Here is an 18,896-nt window from a genome sequence, read left to right on the forward strand (position 1 = left end):
AAGGAAATATTGTAAATAAGAAATCATCTAATAAAAAATATTCTAACCAAATAGACAGGGTAAATAAATGCTTTCCTTTGAATCACACAAAACTTCAGATAACCTAAGGAAAATGTAAGTTAAGAGTTGTTTAAAAAAAGAGAGAAAGAGAGAATTGTTTAAAACGGCTGATACCCAATTAAATAGAATACTTGGCCCTTTTGCTGAACACAAGGGTTTACTATAATAGATCTTTCTCAGAAGCAGCTGTTGGCTTAGAAAATAATTCTCACAAATGAAGGAGCCCATCTACACTGTGAGTACTTCGTACATGTGGTGTATGTGTGGTGTATGTGGTCAGAAAAGAAGGGTGAGGCCACGAGAGAAAATGGCTGAGTACATCTGGGTCTACTGGATTATAGGACCATCCATATCCCATGTTTGGCTTGCCTCGGAGTTGCAGAGTTGGAAGATGTAGATCCCAAATTCTAAAACTCTTCAGAGGTAATGATGTTGGCAGGTTCCTAGAATTTGGAGAGAGTAAATTGACACCAGACTGCTCAGGTGAGGATCTGCTGCTCCCCTGCTGTTGACCAAATGCAATGATAGTCTCTTCTCAGGCAAAGGGGCTGACACCCTAGGGCAGCTGACAAGGCTGGTCAAAATACATTTGTAGAAATGGCCAACAGTCTTGTAAAGAGAGGGACATGGTGGTGTTTGTTTCCCAGGGCATTTGGAATAAGTTTGTTCTATTGCAGGGCAAATAGACGATTACTGAAAATACTTGTGTGATGAGTTTAAGCTCCCTCAAGCTTGCCCTGAGTTCTAGAGTTCTAGGGAGAGCTGGCTTGCTACCTGACTATGCGTGGCCCAGTCCACACTCCTTACTCTGCAGCCTACAATGACATTCCTAGTATTCTGTTGAGTTCCTTCTAGTTCACACTAATGGAACGGTTAGGCTCCAACAGAGGGTGAACATTTAAAGCAGCATCCCGTGGCCCAAAAGAGCAGTTCTCTTCCAGATATGCTAACAGTTGTTTGCTTGTTGGCCTTGCAGTGGGTGCTCATTTGTTGTGTCCTTTAGTAAGTCTTCCTGACCCCGAGGGACCCCTTTTTGCTTGGCTCAAACTTTTCTATTGGAAGTATTTGATGTCTTATATTCTTGAGAACAGATGTGTGGACCAAAGACCACTAAGTAGCTTCCCTTTGAAAGCATGAAAAGGACAAACAGGATGGGATGCCAGATTGCAATGCTAAATAAATTTTCATGTGTCATAAAAGGGAATTCAGCTTTTTTTTTTTTTAACTATTTCCAGTGGTGTCCACATCAGCATTTTCATTAAAGCACAATCAGTAGAGGGGAAAATATATGCAATGCTTAATCCCCAAAGGAAAAGAATTCAATTTAAAGTATAATTTTTTCTACTGAAATAGAACACTCATGAAGGATTTTTGACATTTTATGTGATTGCAGATATAAAGTTGCAGGCCTAATGCAGCCAATTCCTATTTTCCCATCTCCATTTTCCTTGGCCTTCATCTTCTCATATTGGCTGTACTCTCCTATCTATAGACATAGATATTTATTTTCTGCACTCTTTGGAAAGTTGCAGATGTGATGTTTCTTTATTCCTAAATGAATTATACATAGAAATATTTATATATAAAACACACACACACATGCAAAAACACACATATCCAAAGAATAAAATTATTAGGAAATTACCAGTTACAATACTCTTTCCTATCTTTCCTAGTCTATAAAGTGCACTTATTTCATTTCTTTCTGTATTGCTTGTGCAGCAAAGAAAAGGAAACTCACATGCAGCTTCCAAAGTGCATATACTTTCATAGCCCTGCTGTCTTCTTTAACAAGGAAGAGCCCTGTTGTCCTGGTTGGTCACGACCTTGACTTCTGCAGAATATGGGTCAGCTACATGACAGGCCAGTTGTATGCTTAGGCATGCCTGATTAACTCTGTATAATTGAACATAAGCTACAAAACAATGACACCGTCTCTCCCAGTGAGACCAGTCAGGAGGCTAGCAACATCTACTTACCTTTTGCCAGAGTGGGTAGTTCTGACTGCTTCCTTTGGTGACTGCCAGATTTCTCACTGGCCACAGAACTGTGTTGCTTGGTAATCACTCAGATATTTGCAGGGGGCATGCTATGAGACCAGCTCTTATTAGCTTCAAATACCCAACTCCTCTGCTTCCTGTGATATTTGCAAGAAGGCAATGTGCCATAGGGAAGAGCATTTCCTTCTGTGTTCATTTTCTCAACCATATATAACTTTGTTTTGGTGTAGGCCATCAATTCTTATGCATTCAGAGGGCTGCTGTCAGGATTTATAGTGCATTTATAAGGCTTCTTTATTCTGTTTGACAGAAAGAGCTCCCTCAAACTGGCTTCTGATACTTCTTGATCATCCCCTGTGATCATTCCTGGTGCACCCAGCTGCTCAGGTTGCATCTTACACATTGCCAGGCCCAGCCTAAAATCAGCCACGTCTCTTCATTGGAGAATTATATTCAGAAAGCAAAGGGCTGTGGGTCCATGCATTCACTCGTACTCTGGGTGCCACGATTTCTCAGCAGAATGAGCATGGAAGCATGATACTTGTGTATGTATGCTCTGTGTATATGACACAGAAACATACATGTTCACACACTTGGTAACCAGAGGAAATTTCACTGGGCGAATGCTATCAACTGGACTAACAACAAACCAATGTCACTCAGAATGGTATTGTGTGGGATCATTATTGTATATGGAGTTGTCAGTGACAGAAGTGTCATGAGATACAGATTTGTGATTTTTAAAAATCTCTTTATGGATATGGTATCTATCCATATTCCCTTCTGGTCTCATCTGTCTTATTTGTTTGTTTGTTTGTTTGTTTTACAAAGTTCATTATATTCTCCTGTGGGACTGCATGCAGCACAGTTCATCTAACCACCTGTCCATTGAAACATTCCGTCCTGGAGTGAGAAGTGAACTTATAAGAATTAGTAAGCTCAGATGTTCACAATGCCTCTAGCCAAGGTCATATAAACAGTAACCACTGCTGGTGAGAAAGACACCAGCTGACCAGTGGATCTATCTGAAGATTGTACAGGGAGCCCCAGGGATGCAAGCTTTGTGATTCATCACCCATTGTGAGTCTGCTTTTGGGTGATTCCGCTGCCTATGTGTTACCCATGCTCCTGTAAGTGACTACTTGTACAAACTTATTGCTTCACCAAGCTAGAACTGGGGAGAATCCATTCTTAGGTCTGCCATTTGCCTATTGTAAACATGTGCAGATGTTTGCTAATGTCTGTCCAGGAGGAGGCATGCCACATCACCCTTCTTTGAATGAACATACAAGTTCAGGTATTTCCAATATCATGTAGTTACACATAACATTGCAATAAAAAAAAATCTTGTGCATCTTTCGTTTTTAATGTTACATCTTCCAGATGACTTCCTAGGACTGAGATTATGAGGCCAAAAACTAAAAGCTGTAGCTTTGTTATATCTTGACAGTTTTGCTTCTTAAAGATTGCACTGATTGGCATCTCATCAGCCATTTCCTAGCAGTCTCATCAAGTCTGCAGGCAGGCTCACAAATATGGTGAGGTCTGAAGTGAAAGTTTCAGTCTGTTCAAGGAGAACAAAGCCTGTTCTTTTGAGGTCCCAGTGAGGGAGAGGGAGGTGTGTTGTCACGGGTAAGTGTGTTCAAGATTGGCACTAAGTTTGATATCACCAAACTAGACTAAGAGACACTATGCTCTCTTGTAATTCAGGCCTGAGGCCAGACGGCCTTATTGGATAAGTGGCATCTGGAAGAGCAATGGGCCTGGAAAATAAGTGATGCCACATTAGTCACTTCCCTTGTCTATAGTTTTTCCTCTCTTCAGGACTTTGCTTTCAGGAAGGGAACATTTCTAGGAGGGGTGGGAGAACGGGTTATCTGCCTATGTGATGGAAATTTTTAAAGTTTCCATGTAAAAAAATAGTAATGAGTAGATTATGTTTTGAGTTCCCCCAGACAAATAAAACAAACTAGAGTTTGTTTTATTTGGAATAGGCACTTGTCTTAGAAAATATGTACGTAGTTATTGTATGCTATGAGGAATCACCTGTGCAAATAATAAAGATTTAAAGCTGAGGTGCACAGCTACTAACTTAATTGACAGCGAATAGCTTGGCTTGAAGCTGTGAATCCCACCATCTGAGTATTTCCCTATTACTTAAATTGATGTAGTATATTCTCCAACAGTAGAATGTGGTTGGTTTCTGACTTGGGCTAGATGTAGGCACCACTCCATCCTACCTCGTGCTATGTGCACTCTTACTATCCAGTCCTGAGCCCACCATCAACCTATGGCTTTTGAACATGCGGATCCCTTTGCACACAAGTCATACACTACATCAGTGACCACCAGAACAACCTCTTATTTCTTCCTAAAACCCAATATTTGTTGTATATGTTTAGCATTCTCCAAAACACATGTATCAAATGCTTGATCCTCATGGTGGCAGTATCCTGTGATGGCGGAAACTAGCAGGAAGCCTGTAGATCATTAGTGGGTGTGTCCTTAAAGGGACAAAGGGGTCCTGATCCCCCAACCCCTTCTTTTCCTTTTGTTTACTGACCTGTCAGATAAGCAAGTATGTTCTGCCATGATGTGCTTCTTTGCTCTGCTGAAAAGAAACCTTCAAAACTGAGATGTGGTAAACTTTTCCTTTAAGTTATCTCATGTATTTTGTTATAGTGACAAAAACTAGATAACACAGCATACTATGAGTCTGTGCCCATAACCAGAAATACAAAAGACTCCCATTGCCACATTAATGAAATGAGGACATGACTGCTCCAAGGTATGGTTGAGGAGAAGGATTTTATTGTAGATATGAGGGAGAGTATTGGGCCATGAGAGCAGAGAGATGGAGAGGAGAAAGAGGAAAAGAAGGCACAGGGACAAGAGAGAAGAAAGCAAGCAGACCAAGAAAGCCACGAGACCAAGAGAACACATGCCCTAAATGTCAGGGTTTTATAAGACCATAAACTAGAGGAAGGGAAGCAAAGCCCACAGGCTGGAGAGGTTTAGGGTATGGGGTGCCATGAGAAGAGCTGTAAGGTACCATGGGTACTGAGTGAATCTGGAGGCCTGTGTGCACTTTGTGTTAATAGGTATCAGAGTCAGCCGATTGTCTCAAGTTTCTTTGTTACCTGACTCCACATGCATTGCTCTCCTGCTATGTCCTGGTCACCTTTATCTGAATTTTCCTGTGTCCTTCATACCAAGTCTACGATGGACTGATTTTGCTTTAAAACCACACTTGTGTTTATAGTCTGTACCCATCTTCTTGGCATTCTTCATCCTGCCTGAACATGGCTTGTGTATTTGTCTCATCTTTCAAGGATACCCTGACTTTGGTGGTCTTGTTACATAGAGAATGCCCTAGTTGAAGTGTGGGGGTATCCAACACCTCTAGATTCTCCATGGGCTTCGAGGAGGTACACTTAGTTTCTCAATCTCTCTCAGGTATCACTCTTGCAGCTGAGGTCCCCTGCCTGACCTCCACACACCTGAGGACTTTCTGTTTCTTTAGCCACTCTCTATATTGTAGGACAGTCTATTCTCCAATAAGCTAACCTGTGAGACTCCTGAAAGAGGCTCCAGTTGCCCATGAAGGTAGCACTATTCTTGTACTGACTGCAGTCTGTAGTAGTCCTCCATTTCTCTTCCCATCTCATTTCCTAGGGTTGACCCCACATTAGCTCATTTCCTATTGCTAATAAACATGCCATGCATACTGGGTAAATTTTGTAAAACAAAACAAAAACAAACAAACAAACAAAGCATTGTTACTATGCCCTATATTTCCTGGGGGCGGGTGGAGGAGCCCCTTCTGACAGTGAGCACTGTGACAGAATGCTTAGTCAGATCAGGCTATTACCATGGGGAGAGTCAAGGAGTGTGTAGATCATTTCTGGTCTTTTTGTCATCTTAAAAAGCCACCAGGATTTAATGATGACACCACCATATTGGCCTTATCTATCCCTAAACATCCCATCTCCAAATGGTGCTGCTGGACTCTCTTACTCCCATTGACAGATGACATTGGACTGGAGTTCATAGTATATGATTTCTGAGAGATATACTTGTTTAAATGAAGATATCTCTAAAAGCTCATGTGTCTAGACAGTTATTCCTCACATGATGGCCCTGTTAAAGAGTCTGCAGAAATTGTAGGAGATGGAGACTAGCTGGAGAAGGAGTCACTGGAGGGAGAGCTGTTGAAGGTTATAGCTTGACCCTCTTTCTAGACATGGCTGTCTGTTTTCTGGTCTGCCAAGGCATAGGAAGTGATAGCCACAAACTCCTGCCACCAGAGACTGAGCCACTCCAGTTTCTATGCCACCCCATCATCATAGCGTCAATCTCCTGAAGCCAGGAGGCAAATTAAACCTCTCTTTTCTTAACTTGCTTCTTGTCAGTTGTTTTATGACAGCATTAAGAAAAGTAACCAATACACCATCCAAATTGTGGAACCTTTTAAGTGAATGACTGCACCTGAACTCTTGGGATCCCAAACCATGATTGGTCTAACAATAGTATTTGCCAAAGTTGCCTTCCCAGGCCTCAGGAACAATAACAGAAACATTGTCTTTAGGTAGGTGGGACTTCTTATCTTAAAATAAGCATTGGTGTATACTTGTAGCTAATCAGAGAATAAGGATTTAAATGAATAGTACATGCATATGGAACAACAGCCCTGTAACATAATTGTATGTCTTATCATCCTGTTCCACCTCCATGACTAAAGACTTACCAGAAGCTGCACCAGGGATGAATCCTAATGAGTTATGTTTCATTTCGCTCCTGCTTTCAGAACATTAGATTCCAAAGGCCTTAACTAGACACTTCTCAAAGAAGAACTGGACTTGCTTTTTGCCCACAACAAATGCTTATTAAAAGACATTTCCCTTTTAGACATGTCATGCATGCCCAAGCTCCTCTTATTCTTTCACTAGTGGAACCATCACACAGCCTTTCCCATGAGACCCTCTGCCTGGCACAAATAGCTTCAGATATGATTTTGACACAAGTGGGTGGGAATGACAGCTATTTACAGCTCTCTTAAGACCTAGTGCCTGCTCTAAAAGGCTAAGCAAACATTTTACATGAGGAACTAAAACATCATGCAAAGCATTTTGATCCATAGGAGTATGGTCTGCACGGAGAGCTGAGAAAGTGGGAGCTAGGAAGCCACCAAGGGCTGCCACCAAGATGAGCAAAACTAAAACAGGACAAAATTTGAATAACTTGTTCATGGGGGCATTATTCCTGGAGATAAGCCACACAACAGAGTGCTCCAGTTTCATCCTCAGCTACACATTTGCACACTAGTTAACATACTATGTCAGCCACTCCACAGTTAGTTGATAAATGTTCTTCAGGTCTTTCCAGTTATACCATCACCAGCAACAGGGATGTAACCCAACATTGCAGGACAGTATGGCACTTCTTTCCTCCTGTCTAGTGAAACTCCTTTCCTTACCCACATTCTATAGTTCTCAACCTTCCTAATTCCTCATGTTATGATGACCCCCAATCATAAAATTATTTCATTGCTACTTAATAACTGTAATTTTGTTACTGATATGAATTGTAATATAAATATCTGATATGCAGGATATGAACCCCAAAGGAGTCAAGACCCACAGTTGAAAACCCATGCCTTAAGATCTTCCTGTCTCTGCCTAACTTATAGCTCGGTCTAGCTCTGAATCACACTGACAACCTTCAGATGATGGGACTCAGTGATAAGCAGGGTATGGCAAGACCCTGTACCTCATCTCCTGCAAGACAAGCCCCAGAGAGTAGGCAGCAGAGACTTCATCCCATCCCTCTCAGTCACTTATGTTTTTCTTTGCCTTTGTTCTACGTTAACTTTCTTTTCTCATCATTCATAAAGATGCATTTTCATATTTCAGGATTTTAATCAGGTTAGTGTCTTCTAAAAGTACAGAAAGTCTTCTCAAGTAATACAAAATCATTTAAGGGCCATTGAACTCACTGAGAGAAATAAAAAAAAAAAAAGATTTACTTCTAAGTAGTCCATTAACTTACTCATTTCCAAAGTTTATTTACAATTGGTATCTGTCTTATAAAAGTTTGTCTTGGAGCCCAATATGCAAACAGGAAGAGGGTTCCCCCATGCTCAGTTTACACAGTGCTGGGATTTGGTCCATGCTAAGCAAATTCCTTACAAACTGAGCTGCATTCCTAGCCTGTGTGGCCTTACATTTGTTTCTATTTTGCCACCTCATGATACAGTTTCAATCTGTGGACAACCTAGGCCCAAATAGTGGAAACTAAACCCATTCTCTTAACATATGGCCAGGATGATTAATGAATTATCCCGGACAATTGTACTCAGACCCTGAAATAGGCCTTCCTTGTATTATATGTTTGTGAGACAGCAAATCTATGAGCCATGCAGGTACCACACAATGGGGCTACACGGGATATTATGGTTTTTAATGTGAGCTGATTTTGAGTAACACATAAAGCAAGAACTTTGTATTAGTTTTGTTTCTATTGCTGAGATAACTACCATTACCAAAAGCCAGAGGAAATGGTTGATTTCACCTTTTTATTTCATCAGCTTTTAGACCATCTTGAAGGAAATTCTGGGTAGAAACTCAGAAACTGAAACCATGGAGGAATGCTGCTTAGTAGATTATTCTCCATGACTTACTCGACTTCTTTTTTTTTTTTTAATCCAACCCTGGACCACAATCCTCTGGGTGATACTACCCACAATGACTGTAACCTCCCACATTAATTATTAATCAATAAAATACTCCACAGACTTGTCTGTAGGCCAATCTAATAGAGACATTTCTCAGTTGAACTTGGGGTTTTTTGTTTATTTATTTGTTTTTTTTTTTTTTTTTTGGCTAAGGCTATAGGTGAGTTCTTCATCCAGAAAAGTGTACTGAGTTCTCTCTGTGCCAGAACATACCTGTCCTCTCTGCCTGCCTGATGCTCAGAACAAGACAGATTAGTAGAGAGCAGCACTGCAGAGAATTTCTTCGTAGGTCAAGATTCTTCCAATGAAGATTGAGACAGTCTGTCAAGTGTTGGGGAATCTCTGATGAGGAAAGGTATTTTGGGGGAGAATCCCCTTATGAGTTGAGGAAATGAGCTCTATGTGTTCATGGGAGAAGTGTTCTGATAGACACTGAGCACTGTGCCTTCTGTGTAATGAATGGAATTTGTAGTGCGACCAAGGAATCAGCTGCTGGTTGTGCTTAATTCTAAGTGATTCAGGTTTATATTAGGTCTATGCGGCTAGCAGTTTCTGGCTTAATATAATGAACCACTTAGAGTTCCTTTAGGACCAAGTGGTTACCTTCCTGCCCAGATAGCCAGGTGGAGGAAGGAGGATGACTCCAGGTCCCCACACTGGTGATGACACCTGGAAGTAGTCCAAGAGACAGGGATGAGTCAAACTTTGCCCCTAGAAACAGCCAGCAGCGCTTGCACACATTGCTACAGCAAGTGTGGAATTGAATAAAGATCAGCAAAAGGATTGACCTTGTGACTACTTAGCAATGAAAAAAAATAATATGAGGATCCCAACCCGTCAGCCCAGTGGGGAGATATGCTGGTCAGGGGATCAACCAGTCAGCAGGCACAACAGCCTACCTGCCTCTGCCTTGCTTCCTGCAGCTCACAAGGGGGCACCTCATGAATCCTGAGCTTCTCTAAGAGTTTCCCATTTGCTGCAGATGTTCGCAGACAGTGCCCTAGGAAGGGGATTTAAAAGACAGCTGCCCTACAAGGACATCTGTTCTGTGTGGGCGGTGCTTTGTATTTCATCTACTTGGGTGAAGGAATCTGTACATCTCTTGGTCTGGCTGCATCTCCTCTCCTCCCTATTTGGTGACTTAATGCCCATTGTCTCTTAAACCCATGAGGATCCTACAGATGGAAGAGTGATGGAAGCATTACAAGCCAGGATGTTCTTATTTTCTCCGTGATTTCTCTTGGATTTTGAAAATCCATTTTAACCATACTGATTAATTATTTTAGCGTCATGCAAGAATGGTCTGTAACTTCAGTATACGGTTCAATTAAGAATCTGCAAAATACTTATTATCCTGAAACCCATTTCTTTACTGCATAGGGGCAGTTCTGTAATTCTACAGAGACAGGTAAAGCCAGAGACTCCAGTGCGAGCATGCTTGGGTGTAACTGAGCAGCAGATCCCAGCCTTGACTGTCTGGGAAAATTTCAGTACCTCTGTGTCTACACAGCCTCGTTGGAACATAGCCACTAAGAAGCAAGGTCATCAGAGTCCCTGGTAACCAAATGGAAGAAATATATAGACATTGCTAAGACAAAACAGCTTTATGTGCAGTTGGCTATGAGTTCAAATACAGCACAGAATCTGGAATGAACAGAGGGAATGGCTGAACAATGCTGTCATTTGTCAAGGGTGTCAGCCTTTCCCAGCCTCTCATTTATTTGTCCACTATAAAATGGAAACAGCAGTAACAGTTGAATGATTTCTAGAGTTGCCATGAGACACAATGACCTTAGTAGCACAAAATTCTTTGTAAATTAAACACCAGAACCCCAAATCATAAAAGCTAAGAATCTATACAAATGCACAAATTTGTTGCCCATGAATCCAAACCTCTACCCACATCAGGACAGCTTTGACCTGCAGAATGAGAACATGAAGACCCAAGGAAAGATGTCCTTTGCCCTGTGACTATGATCTTAGACCCTCATGGATTTGTCACAGGCTAACCTCTCAGGAACTTCCTACAGAGGTGGCCTTCCAGCAGTACAGTTCAACAGTACACACTTGTGGTCAGGGAACTTTTTTCTGCATTACTAGTTTTCTAGATCTACTGGCCCTAGAGATGACAGTATTGTATGTGGAAAGGTACCATGTAACAGACTGAGCACAGGGTATCCTTCATCCTGATGGGCGATTCCATGCTATTCAGGGTCTGGGCAGTGCAGTCCTGGAATCTTGTATGAATTATGCATCCCTGGCGGCTGTTTTGATTTTCATTTCAGATAGCAATAATGATAGTAATTTTCATTTTCCTTTACTGTTCTGAAGTCCATATGGGGGATTGTGTACAGAATAAAATGAATTGAAATTCCACAGATGTAGTTCTGTGGAAAGAACACTGTATAATCCTAGACACATGGAGCAGAGACTGCACCAAATAGGGGACTCATAACTGGACAGAGAACACTGATCAGCAGGACAGAGACATGATAGGGCCTGATAACCCCCAAAGATGACTTTTGCTCTGAGGGGTGAAACTGGGGAACCTCTACCCCTCAGCCCTACCTGTATGTGGTAGAGAGAACCAGCCGTGTGTGGACAATGGATCACCAGCTTCCATGGCAGGACCACCCAAAGACATCTCTGTTTGTTACTTAAGTGAACCCAATGCTTCTTGCTTGTTTTCTCTGTTAACTAAACAGAAACGAAGTTCCCACACACAGTTCATGACCTCTCAGTACCGTGCTATGCTGTCTGCCTGGTAGCTAGGGTTTCCAGCCGTTTGTGAGAAAAATTATGAATGGAACTATTTTCCTTTTTCCCATTTATTTATTTATGTATTTATTTATTCATCTTACATACCGGTTGCTGCCTGCTCCTGGTCCCCACCTCACACAGTCCCTCCCCCTATCTCTTCTCTCCTCCTCTGAGAGAGTAGAGGCTTCCTCTGGCCATCCCTCTACCCTGACACATCAAGTCTCTTCAAGACTAGGTGCCTCTTCTACCACTGAGGCCAGACAAGGCAGCCCACCCAGAGGAATGGATTCCACAGACAGGAAACAGCTTTAGAGACAGCCTCCACTCCAGTTGCAGGTGGGGAGGACGCATGTGAGGATCGAGCGCCACATCTGCTACATATGTGCCAGGGAGGGAGTGGGTCTAGGTCCATTGGTATTTGCTTACGAATGGCTCCAGGCTGCTATGATAGAAGGGTAGCCTGGTGAGGCAGGTATCAAGTGGAATCATCCCACAGCCAAGCTCAGTAGTATATACTCAATGGTCTCCAACTTGGGGCAGGATCTGAATGATAATGACTTCTTTGACGAGGAAATGATCTGTTACTGCTTTGATTTTAGAAACAGTGTCTGGAATAAGCTAGGGCTCCATCTTTGTGGAGAATAAAAAGTTTGGGAAGGTCACTTTATTTTTTTGATGAGATAAATATCTACGGTGGGTAGAGCCAGCTAGGGGTGTCCATCTGGGAGGCAAGCAAGCATAGGAACTACAAGCTACTGAGTTGGTGGTTCTCCCACTACTGAGTTCTAGAATCAAGCTCCCTGGTATTCCCAGCCCACTTACCAAACCAGTTAACAGCAGATTCCCAGGGATTTCTCGCCAGGTCTATGAGACTCCCATGTGCCACAGTATCACAGCGAAGGGAGAGCTACATTTATAGGCAGCTTCTCCCAGAACAGCTGTGAGAGTCCCGTGAGGGAGGCTGCACATCTGTGTGGAGCTAGGGCCCTTTATATCCTGACTCAGATCAGAATCAAAGGAAACTGGAGAGTATCCAGAGACAGCAATTCTTCCTCCATCCACACTATCCTTCCTGGGACCAGAGTACAAAAGCAAAATGCAGCTCAGGCACGTCTCCTGAAAGTCCCCCAAGGCCACCATTTTGAATACCCATAAACCCACACCAAGATCCTGAAGATACAATGAAGAAACATGATACTTCTCACTGGCCTCCCAACTAAACTCACTGTAAGTCTAAGATGTCCTAAGTTAGAATGCATTTAATACCTGGAGAAATCTATGATAAACTTTTAAAAAAAAAACTGTAAGTTGAGCTGGAGGACCATTTGTACCACAATTGTTTTCCATAAGATTTTGCCTGCCATTTAACTGTCCAAGAGGTCTGGACTGGGAAGGCCTTTGCTTTCCTTGCTCTTGGTCAGTTTTTCTGCTGATGCACAGTTGTTTGAGGTTTACACTTGCAGATGATCAAGATGCCATGAATATCAGCAGTAGCATCTAGAACAGCAGCCAGGAAGGGCCTGCTTCAGCCTGGTGGCCTGGTGGCTACTTTTTCACTGATGTCCTTTCTGTCCTTCCCATTGTCTCTCCAGAGTGACTACTCCAGCGACACAGAGAGTGAGGACAACTTCCTCATGATGCCCCCACGGGATCACCTGGGACTCAGCGTCTTCTCCATGCTCTGCTGCTTCTGGCCTTTGGGCATTGCGGCCTTCTACTTGTCCCATGAGGTAAGGCCTCTGTTAGCTGATTATAGATACTAGAGGGACATGTTCACACAAGCACACCATCCCTAACGGAGCTGACCCATCGCCATGAGGGGTGACTGACTGCATGCAAAAAGCTGGAATAGCTCAGAGTTCCAGGCAGGGTTGTTGTCGGGATGCCTTACCTCCTGGTGACTCAGTTTTGTCCTTGCAGCAATGGCACTGCCTTTAGCAACAGAACTGAAGACCAAAGCAGGCATTCAACCTGCCAGAGGGCAGATGGCATTTGCAGGCTTGACTTTTAAATGAGACTTGGTGTGTCACTGTGGGGGAAAACATCTGGACCATATTAGAAATAACATTGTAAACACTGAACCTGGCTAGAAGGGTGAAAATGAGATTTGTTTTCCTTGTTAAAGGCTCATTTTTAAAAAAATATTCATATAAGAGAGCCTGGTCCCCAGCAGTCCATGTGGACTCATGCTAAGAGGGAGACTCCAAAGGTACCAATTCCCAGCTCACCTTACTATACTGCACCCCACTGGAACCCAGGACTTGAGAGAAGTTTTTCCTAGCAAAAAAGAGACAGCCTTCCTATTCTTATGCATCAAAGAAAGGCATTTATATACCCTAATTAAAGCATGAAATTACCATCACCACCTCCCACTGCCATTGTCCAAAGCAGAACAGGGAGAAAGGCAGCCCCATGTAGCACAGAGTACGAGAGACTCCAGTGCATATGGGGATTCTCCAGTGGTGCTCCCTGGGGATGTCATGATACCCCTACTGGCTTATAGAATTCTGAGTCTGAGGCTGTAAATAACTGACATACTTGAAATAGAATTCTCCTAGTTTAAACATGGCTCTCCTACCTAAGCCTGTGGTTCCTTCTAGATGGCTTCTGAACTGATGAGTCTTGAACTTCTATGGCAAAGAAACCCTTGCACAGCTCTCTTTGTGCCAACAACAAAGTAGTAGGCAGGGTCCACCGGGCAAGGGTGTGCATGGGGTTGGGTGTAGGGGGGCACATATGGAATCAGACAAGGAGTGTGGAACAGGGCACAGTGCCAGTTCTGTCTGTTCTTTGGTCTCATTCTGTAAGATAAGTACTATCGTGAATGATCCTGGACCCCTGATGTCATTCTAAAAGCTTGTCCTAGAGCCATCCCTAGCCTGGAGGGTCTGTGCAGATATCTCTTTTGCGAATGTGCTCATGAAGACCATGATTTCCAAGTATAAACTTGTGTGGAAATCCAGATTCCTGGGTCCAGTTGTGAGATGAGGCGGGCTCAGAGGAGCTTGACTACCAAGGCCTTCACAGGCACTGCTCATACGGTACATCGCAGCTTTGGAGAAAGACCTGTTTGAAGTTATCCATGATGAGTGAAGTCGGCTCCTGCCTGCATAAGCAGTACCCTAAGTCTGGGTTAGATAATAAGCCTCACTTATAAAGGGGAGGTCAAGACAACGAAGTGAAAAGAGGCAGCTCTTTACTCTACAAGGGCATTGTGGTTCTGTCTCAGGAGCTAAACATGCTACCAACTGCATCCAGACACTGAATATTGAACTTCAAATCTGTGACATCAGAGAATCGGATGTGGCATATCTGCTCTCCAGGATGCAGATACCACAAGGCAACAATGCATGAAAGCCAGAGCTGAGCTTTGACATCAAGCTTTGGGGTGGGGGTGGTGTTCTTATCTTAGGTTTTACTGGCAGAGGTGTCACCTTCTCCCAGGATACTGGGAACCCTCGACAAACGACACGGGTCTAGGAATGGTGGCTTGCGTGTCCACACCGCAGGCCAGCTTCATCAAACCTGCTACCCGATCCCAGCCAGATTCCTGGGCTAGTTGAGGCAATCTCAGAGGTGCTTGGCCTCTAAGGACTCCAAAGGTACTACCCATAATGCAGATGAGGATACATGAGGCTTTGAAGAAAGACCTGTGGTAGGAATCCATGGTGAGTGCAGTCTGCTCCTGCCTATATACGACCATCCCAGATGGCCTCTGCTTCTGCACACGTTCTGCAGTCCAGCCCTGTCCTCTTCTAGGTAGAGCACGGTGTGTCCAACGATATCACGGCCTTCAGAATCGCATCTCACAAATTAAACTTGCTCTTTATATGGCAAGAACCTGTTGGACTTAGAAGGATTCAAGTTGTTTAATACCTTTAGTGGTCAAGATGATCTTTATTGTTTGGCAGGAAGTATAAAGTGCGCCTTCTGTACCAGCTTCTAGTGAACTCTTCTTTTGGAATTAAGGCTCACTTTCATGCAGAGGGTAGGGGTACGTCTGTGCTAGTGGAGAAGGGAGAAATGGTCCCTGCTCCTCTCCCTCCTCCCCAGCCTCCTTTGCGCTGTACTTAGAGAATGGGTTCACTGCTGTGGAACCCAGAGCTGTGCTGCTGTTTCCAATAGAACTGTCTGGATGGCGGCGTCTCCTTTGCAGGGCCTATGGCCAAGTGCTTTTTAGATGGGGCTTCCATGCTGAAACACTTCCCAGAACCTCAGCCCCGCCAGGAGGCTGCTGTGCATTCTGTTTGATGCCTCTGCAGCCCAAACTGCAGACAAGAAAGAAATCTCCAGGCCATTTGAGGAGAGCCTGCAGCTGCCAAGAGGAGAGTGCATGGCATGGAATAGAACAGACACACTCAGAATCAGGCTCTAAATTGAATCAACCCTGGCCTGGACACTGCCAGCTGGGACTTCTAATCCTGGGGCCTGGAGGGAGAAGCCCGGTGCCTTCTCTGGAGGTTCTTTGCAGATGTTGTCAAGGCCCCAGAGTGCTCAGCTGTGGAGCCTCTCCCTCGGGGGTGGGGGTAGGAAGGTGGAGGGGTGGAAGCTACAGGCCAGCCCGGCTCTGTCCTGAAGCTATGCTCCCCAAGGCTGCGCGGCTGCTTACAAGAAATCTTTGACATTCGTGTGCGACTTTAGTTGTTTGTTGCTGTGGTTTCTTTTCCTTTCTCACAAAAACTATCTCGGTATCCACTAGCAAGTCAACTTCGCCTATCTATTGTCAAAGCAACAACTCCATGAGGTTATAGAAATGCACAGGACTTTGTGGGAAGCTAAGTGAGGGGGTGGGGTGGTAGGAATGGGATTTGAGGGTTCTGTCTTCTTCTAGGCAGATCCTTCTTTATGGGTGATCCCTCCATGCCTGTTTCCTGGTCCACAGCATGGCATCCAAAATAATTTCCACACCCGCACTTTCCCAGAGAGAGCATGTACAGCGAGCACAATGGTACCCTGCTGGGCACCACAATTGTCCAAGCAATGTGGATTTGCAGGTAGGCAAGAGGATACCTGGAAAGAGGTAGACAGAAGTTCTGCAATCCTTGAGAGTGAGATAGAACTAAGAGTAGTGACAGAAAACAGGGGTGACACTGCTGAGCACTCACTGTGTGTCAGAGACTGCATCTCACAGTGTGCCCCTGTTAAATAAAGCTCTGGTCCTTCTCGGACTAGAATGCTTTGGGAAAGCACATTGCCTCCCCAGCACTGACCTGCTCTTCTGGAGTGGGGGGCCTGGGAACCTGCATTTTTTAAAACAAAGTTTACTGGCTGATTTCCTCAGCATACAGTGTGAACACCCGTGTGATCTCATGGAAACTAGGGTCACAAATACCCTGTTGTGGCGGAGGCTGGAGTTGGGAGGTTCAGGATATAGAGTCTGACAGGGAAGCCTGTCATTGTGCCCTTAGCTGTAATAAAGGACTCAATATAGAAGCAGTGAGGGCCAGCAAGTGTAGCTTTGTGTCCATTTCATTTTCATGGTGTCATCTGCCCCCTAATGAGAGCCAGTTCTATAAACCAGTTTATAGAGGAAGGTTTGGGCTGCACAGATCAAATGAGAAACTGGTGTTTCCAACCTAGGTTGAGAGGAGACATAAACTCCACATTTTGCTGAGTGTCTCCTGTAAGTCAGTGCCCACACTTTATTTCCTTTAATCCCTCCAATAGGTCTAAAAACTGAAAAAAGTTAATATCTTCATTGAAATGGAAAAGAACGTTTCAAGTATTAAAACAACTTCCAGATCTCACAATGGTAGAAAGCACAGGGGCACATGGGGTCAAATGCCGGGCGCTTCTAGCCTTTAAAATGGACCCTGCTGCAGCAGAGCTCTTTTATCTATGATCAAGCACTCCTAAGATCACAGGACTCCCTCCTCAATCCCCTGCCCCCACACTCCACTTGAAGAATATGTGCCACAGGGATCCCAGGGGGAAAATGGTAGTATTTGACTTTGTGGCCCTGCACTCTGTCCCTTGGAACAGATGGTGTCCTGAAACAACAGTTGGACACACTCCCCAAGGGCTTCGGGTCTGGATCTGCACCACAGGCCCTGGGTTTGCATGAGTGCAGCGACTAGCAGAATCTTCTCTTTGAGGCATTTATTATGCCTTGATTTCATTTCATTTCATAAAATGCTTCTTTCCTTTACTAACTGAAACATTACAGCAATAATTAAATGGGAGATGGGTACTCAGAACCAGATTAGGAACATTATGAATAGGGGCAACAAAAAGAACCAGGAAAATGAGGGCAACTTTCTTGTGATACTGAAGATCTGGAGGAACAGGAGTCCTGCAGTCCTGGTCACCATCTCCTTGAAATGTACCTATGTGCCTGTGTCTATTGAACACACAAAAGGTGCCAGTCAGACCCAGAATGCGGCAATAAACAAAACAGGTCAAACGCTTCCTTTGTAAACTTGGACTTCCAGTGAAGGCAGGCAGTAGAAAAACAAGAATAAACCCAGAAGAGTATGAAGGAGAGAAATAACATTGCACATTGATATGGGAGATGAAATTTTAAGGAGTGACCACAGAAGGGGCTGCTAAGGAGGCTGACAGTTCATGATAAGAGGCACTCTTGAGAAATAGCCTTCCTGGCAGAAACAACCAGCACAGAACCTCTGTGATGGGAACTTGCCCGGCACTCATGAAGAATGACCTGGCATGCCTGAAGCCAGGAAACTACTGAGTGGAAGAGTTGGAAATGAGGACAAAGGAGAGGTTATGTTTTTGTGACCAGGCCCAAGGACCTTTGTCTGTAAAAATGAGTTGGAATTATTTGGGTGCATGATGAACCATGCACTATTACAACAGAAGGCAGCAGCCAGCACAGCCCCAAAGTTAAAGGGGCTCTGTCTCTATAATCCAGAAGAAAGCCAGGGCAACTGGGCCACTTTAGCTACCAGGCACTCTAAAAGTTAGAGAGACTGCAATGTCTTTTGGAAGAATGACCTATGAGTCTGCATGGTGTTGTGAAGGGACAGAAAATGGGGGAGATGGAGCATTACACAGCAGGAAGGTAGGCATGTCAAAGGAGCAGGATGGGGCTGGAGGTTTGTCTTGGCTTCAGCAATTCTGCTGGCATGGAAGACAGGCACAGGGCAGGTGAATTGGATATGTGGTTTGGGGTTCAGGGGAAAAGTCTGGATACAAGTATGAATCAAGGTAGAGCTATGACTTAAGAAGCCGAGAGACCAGTAAGGAGGTGGGTGAGCACAGGAAAGTCATCAGAGACAAGAGTGAGGGGCAGTATGAGGAGCATACTCCAGAGGGAATGGGATAAAACCCTTCTAGGACCAGAAAGCCATGCCACAGAGGACTGAACAACAGACCCTGTAAGG

At 44.0% G+C, this 18,896-nt stretch overlaps 1 protein-coding gene across 4 annotated transcripts in view; it reads left to right on the forward strand.

Moving 5' to 3' along the window:
• The window catches only part of Syndig1 (synapse differentiation inducing 1), a 179,655-nt gene that overhangs the window by 88,136 nt on the left and 72,623 nt on the right, over positions 1-18,896 (forward strand). For all 4 annotated transcript variants that reach the window (XM_031372174.1, XM_031372175.1, XM_031372176.1 and 1 more), the window contains one exon: positions 13,146-13,283. In XM_031372174.1, the coding sequence (XP_031228034.1) occupies positions 13,146-13,283 (138 nt within the window). The remainder of the gene's footprint in view (positions 1-13,145; positions 13,284-18,896) is intronic.

The sequence above is a fragment of the Mastomys coucha genome, unplaced genomic scaffold (assembly GCF_008632895.1).
Source record: "Mastomys coucha isolate ucsf_1 unplaced genomic scaffold, UCSF_Mcou_1 pScaffold15, whole genome shotgun sequence".
In the NCBI taxonomy this organism is placed as follows: domain Eukaryota; kingdom Metazoa; phylum Chordata; class Mammalia; order Rodentia; family Muridae; genus Mastomys; species Mastomys coucha.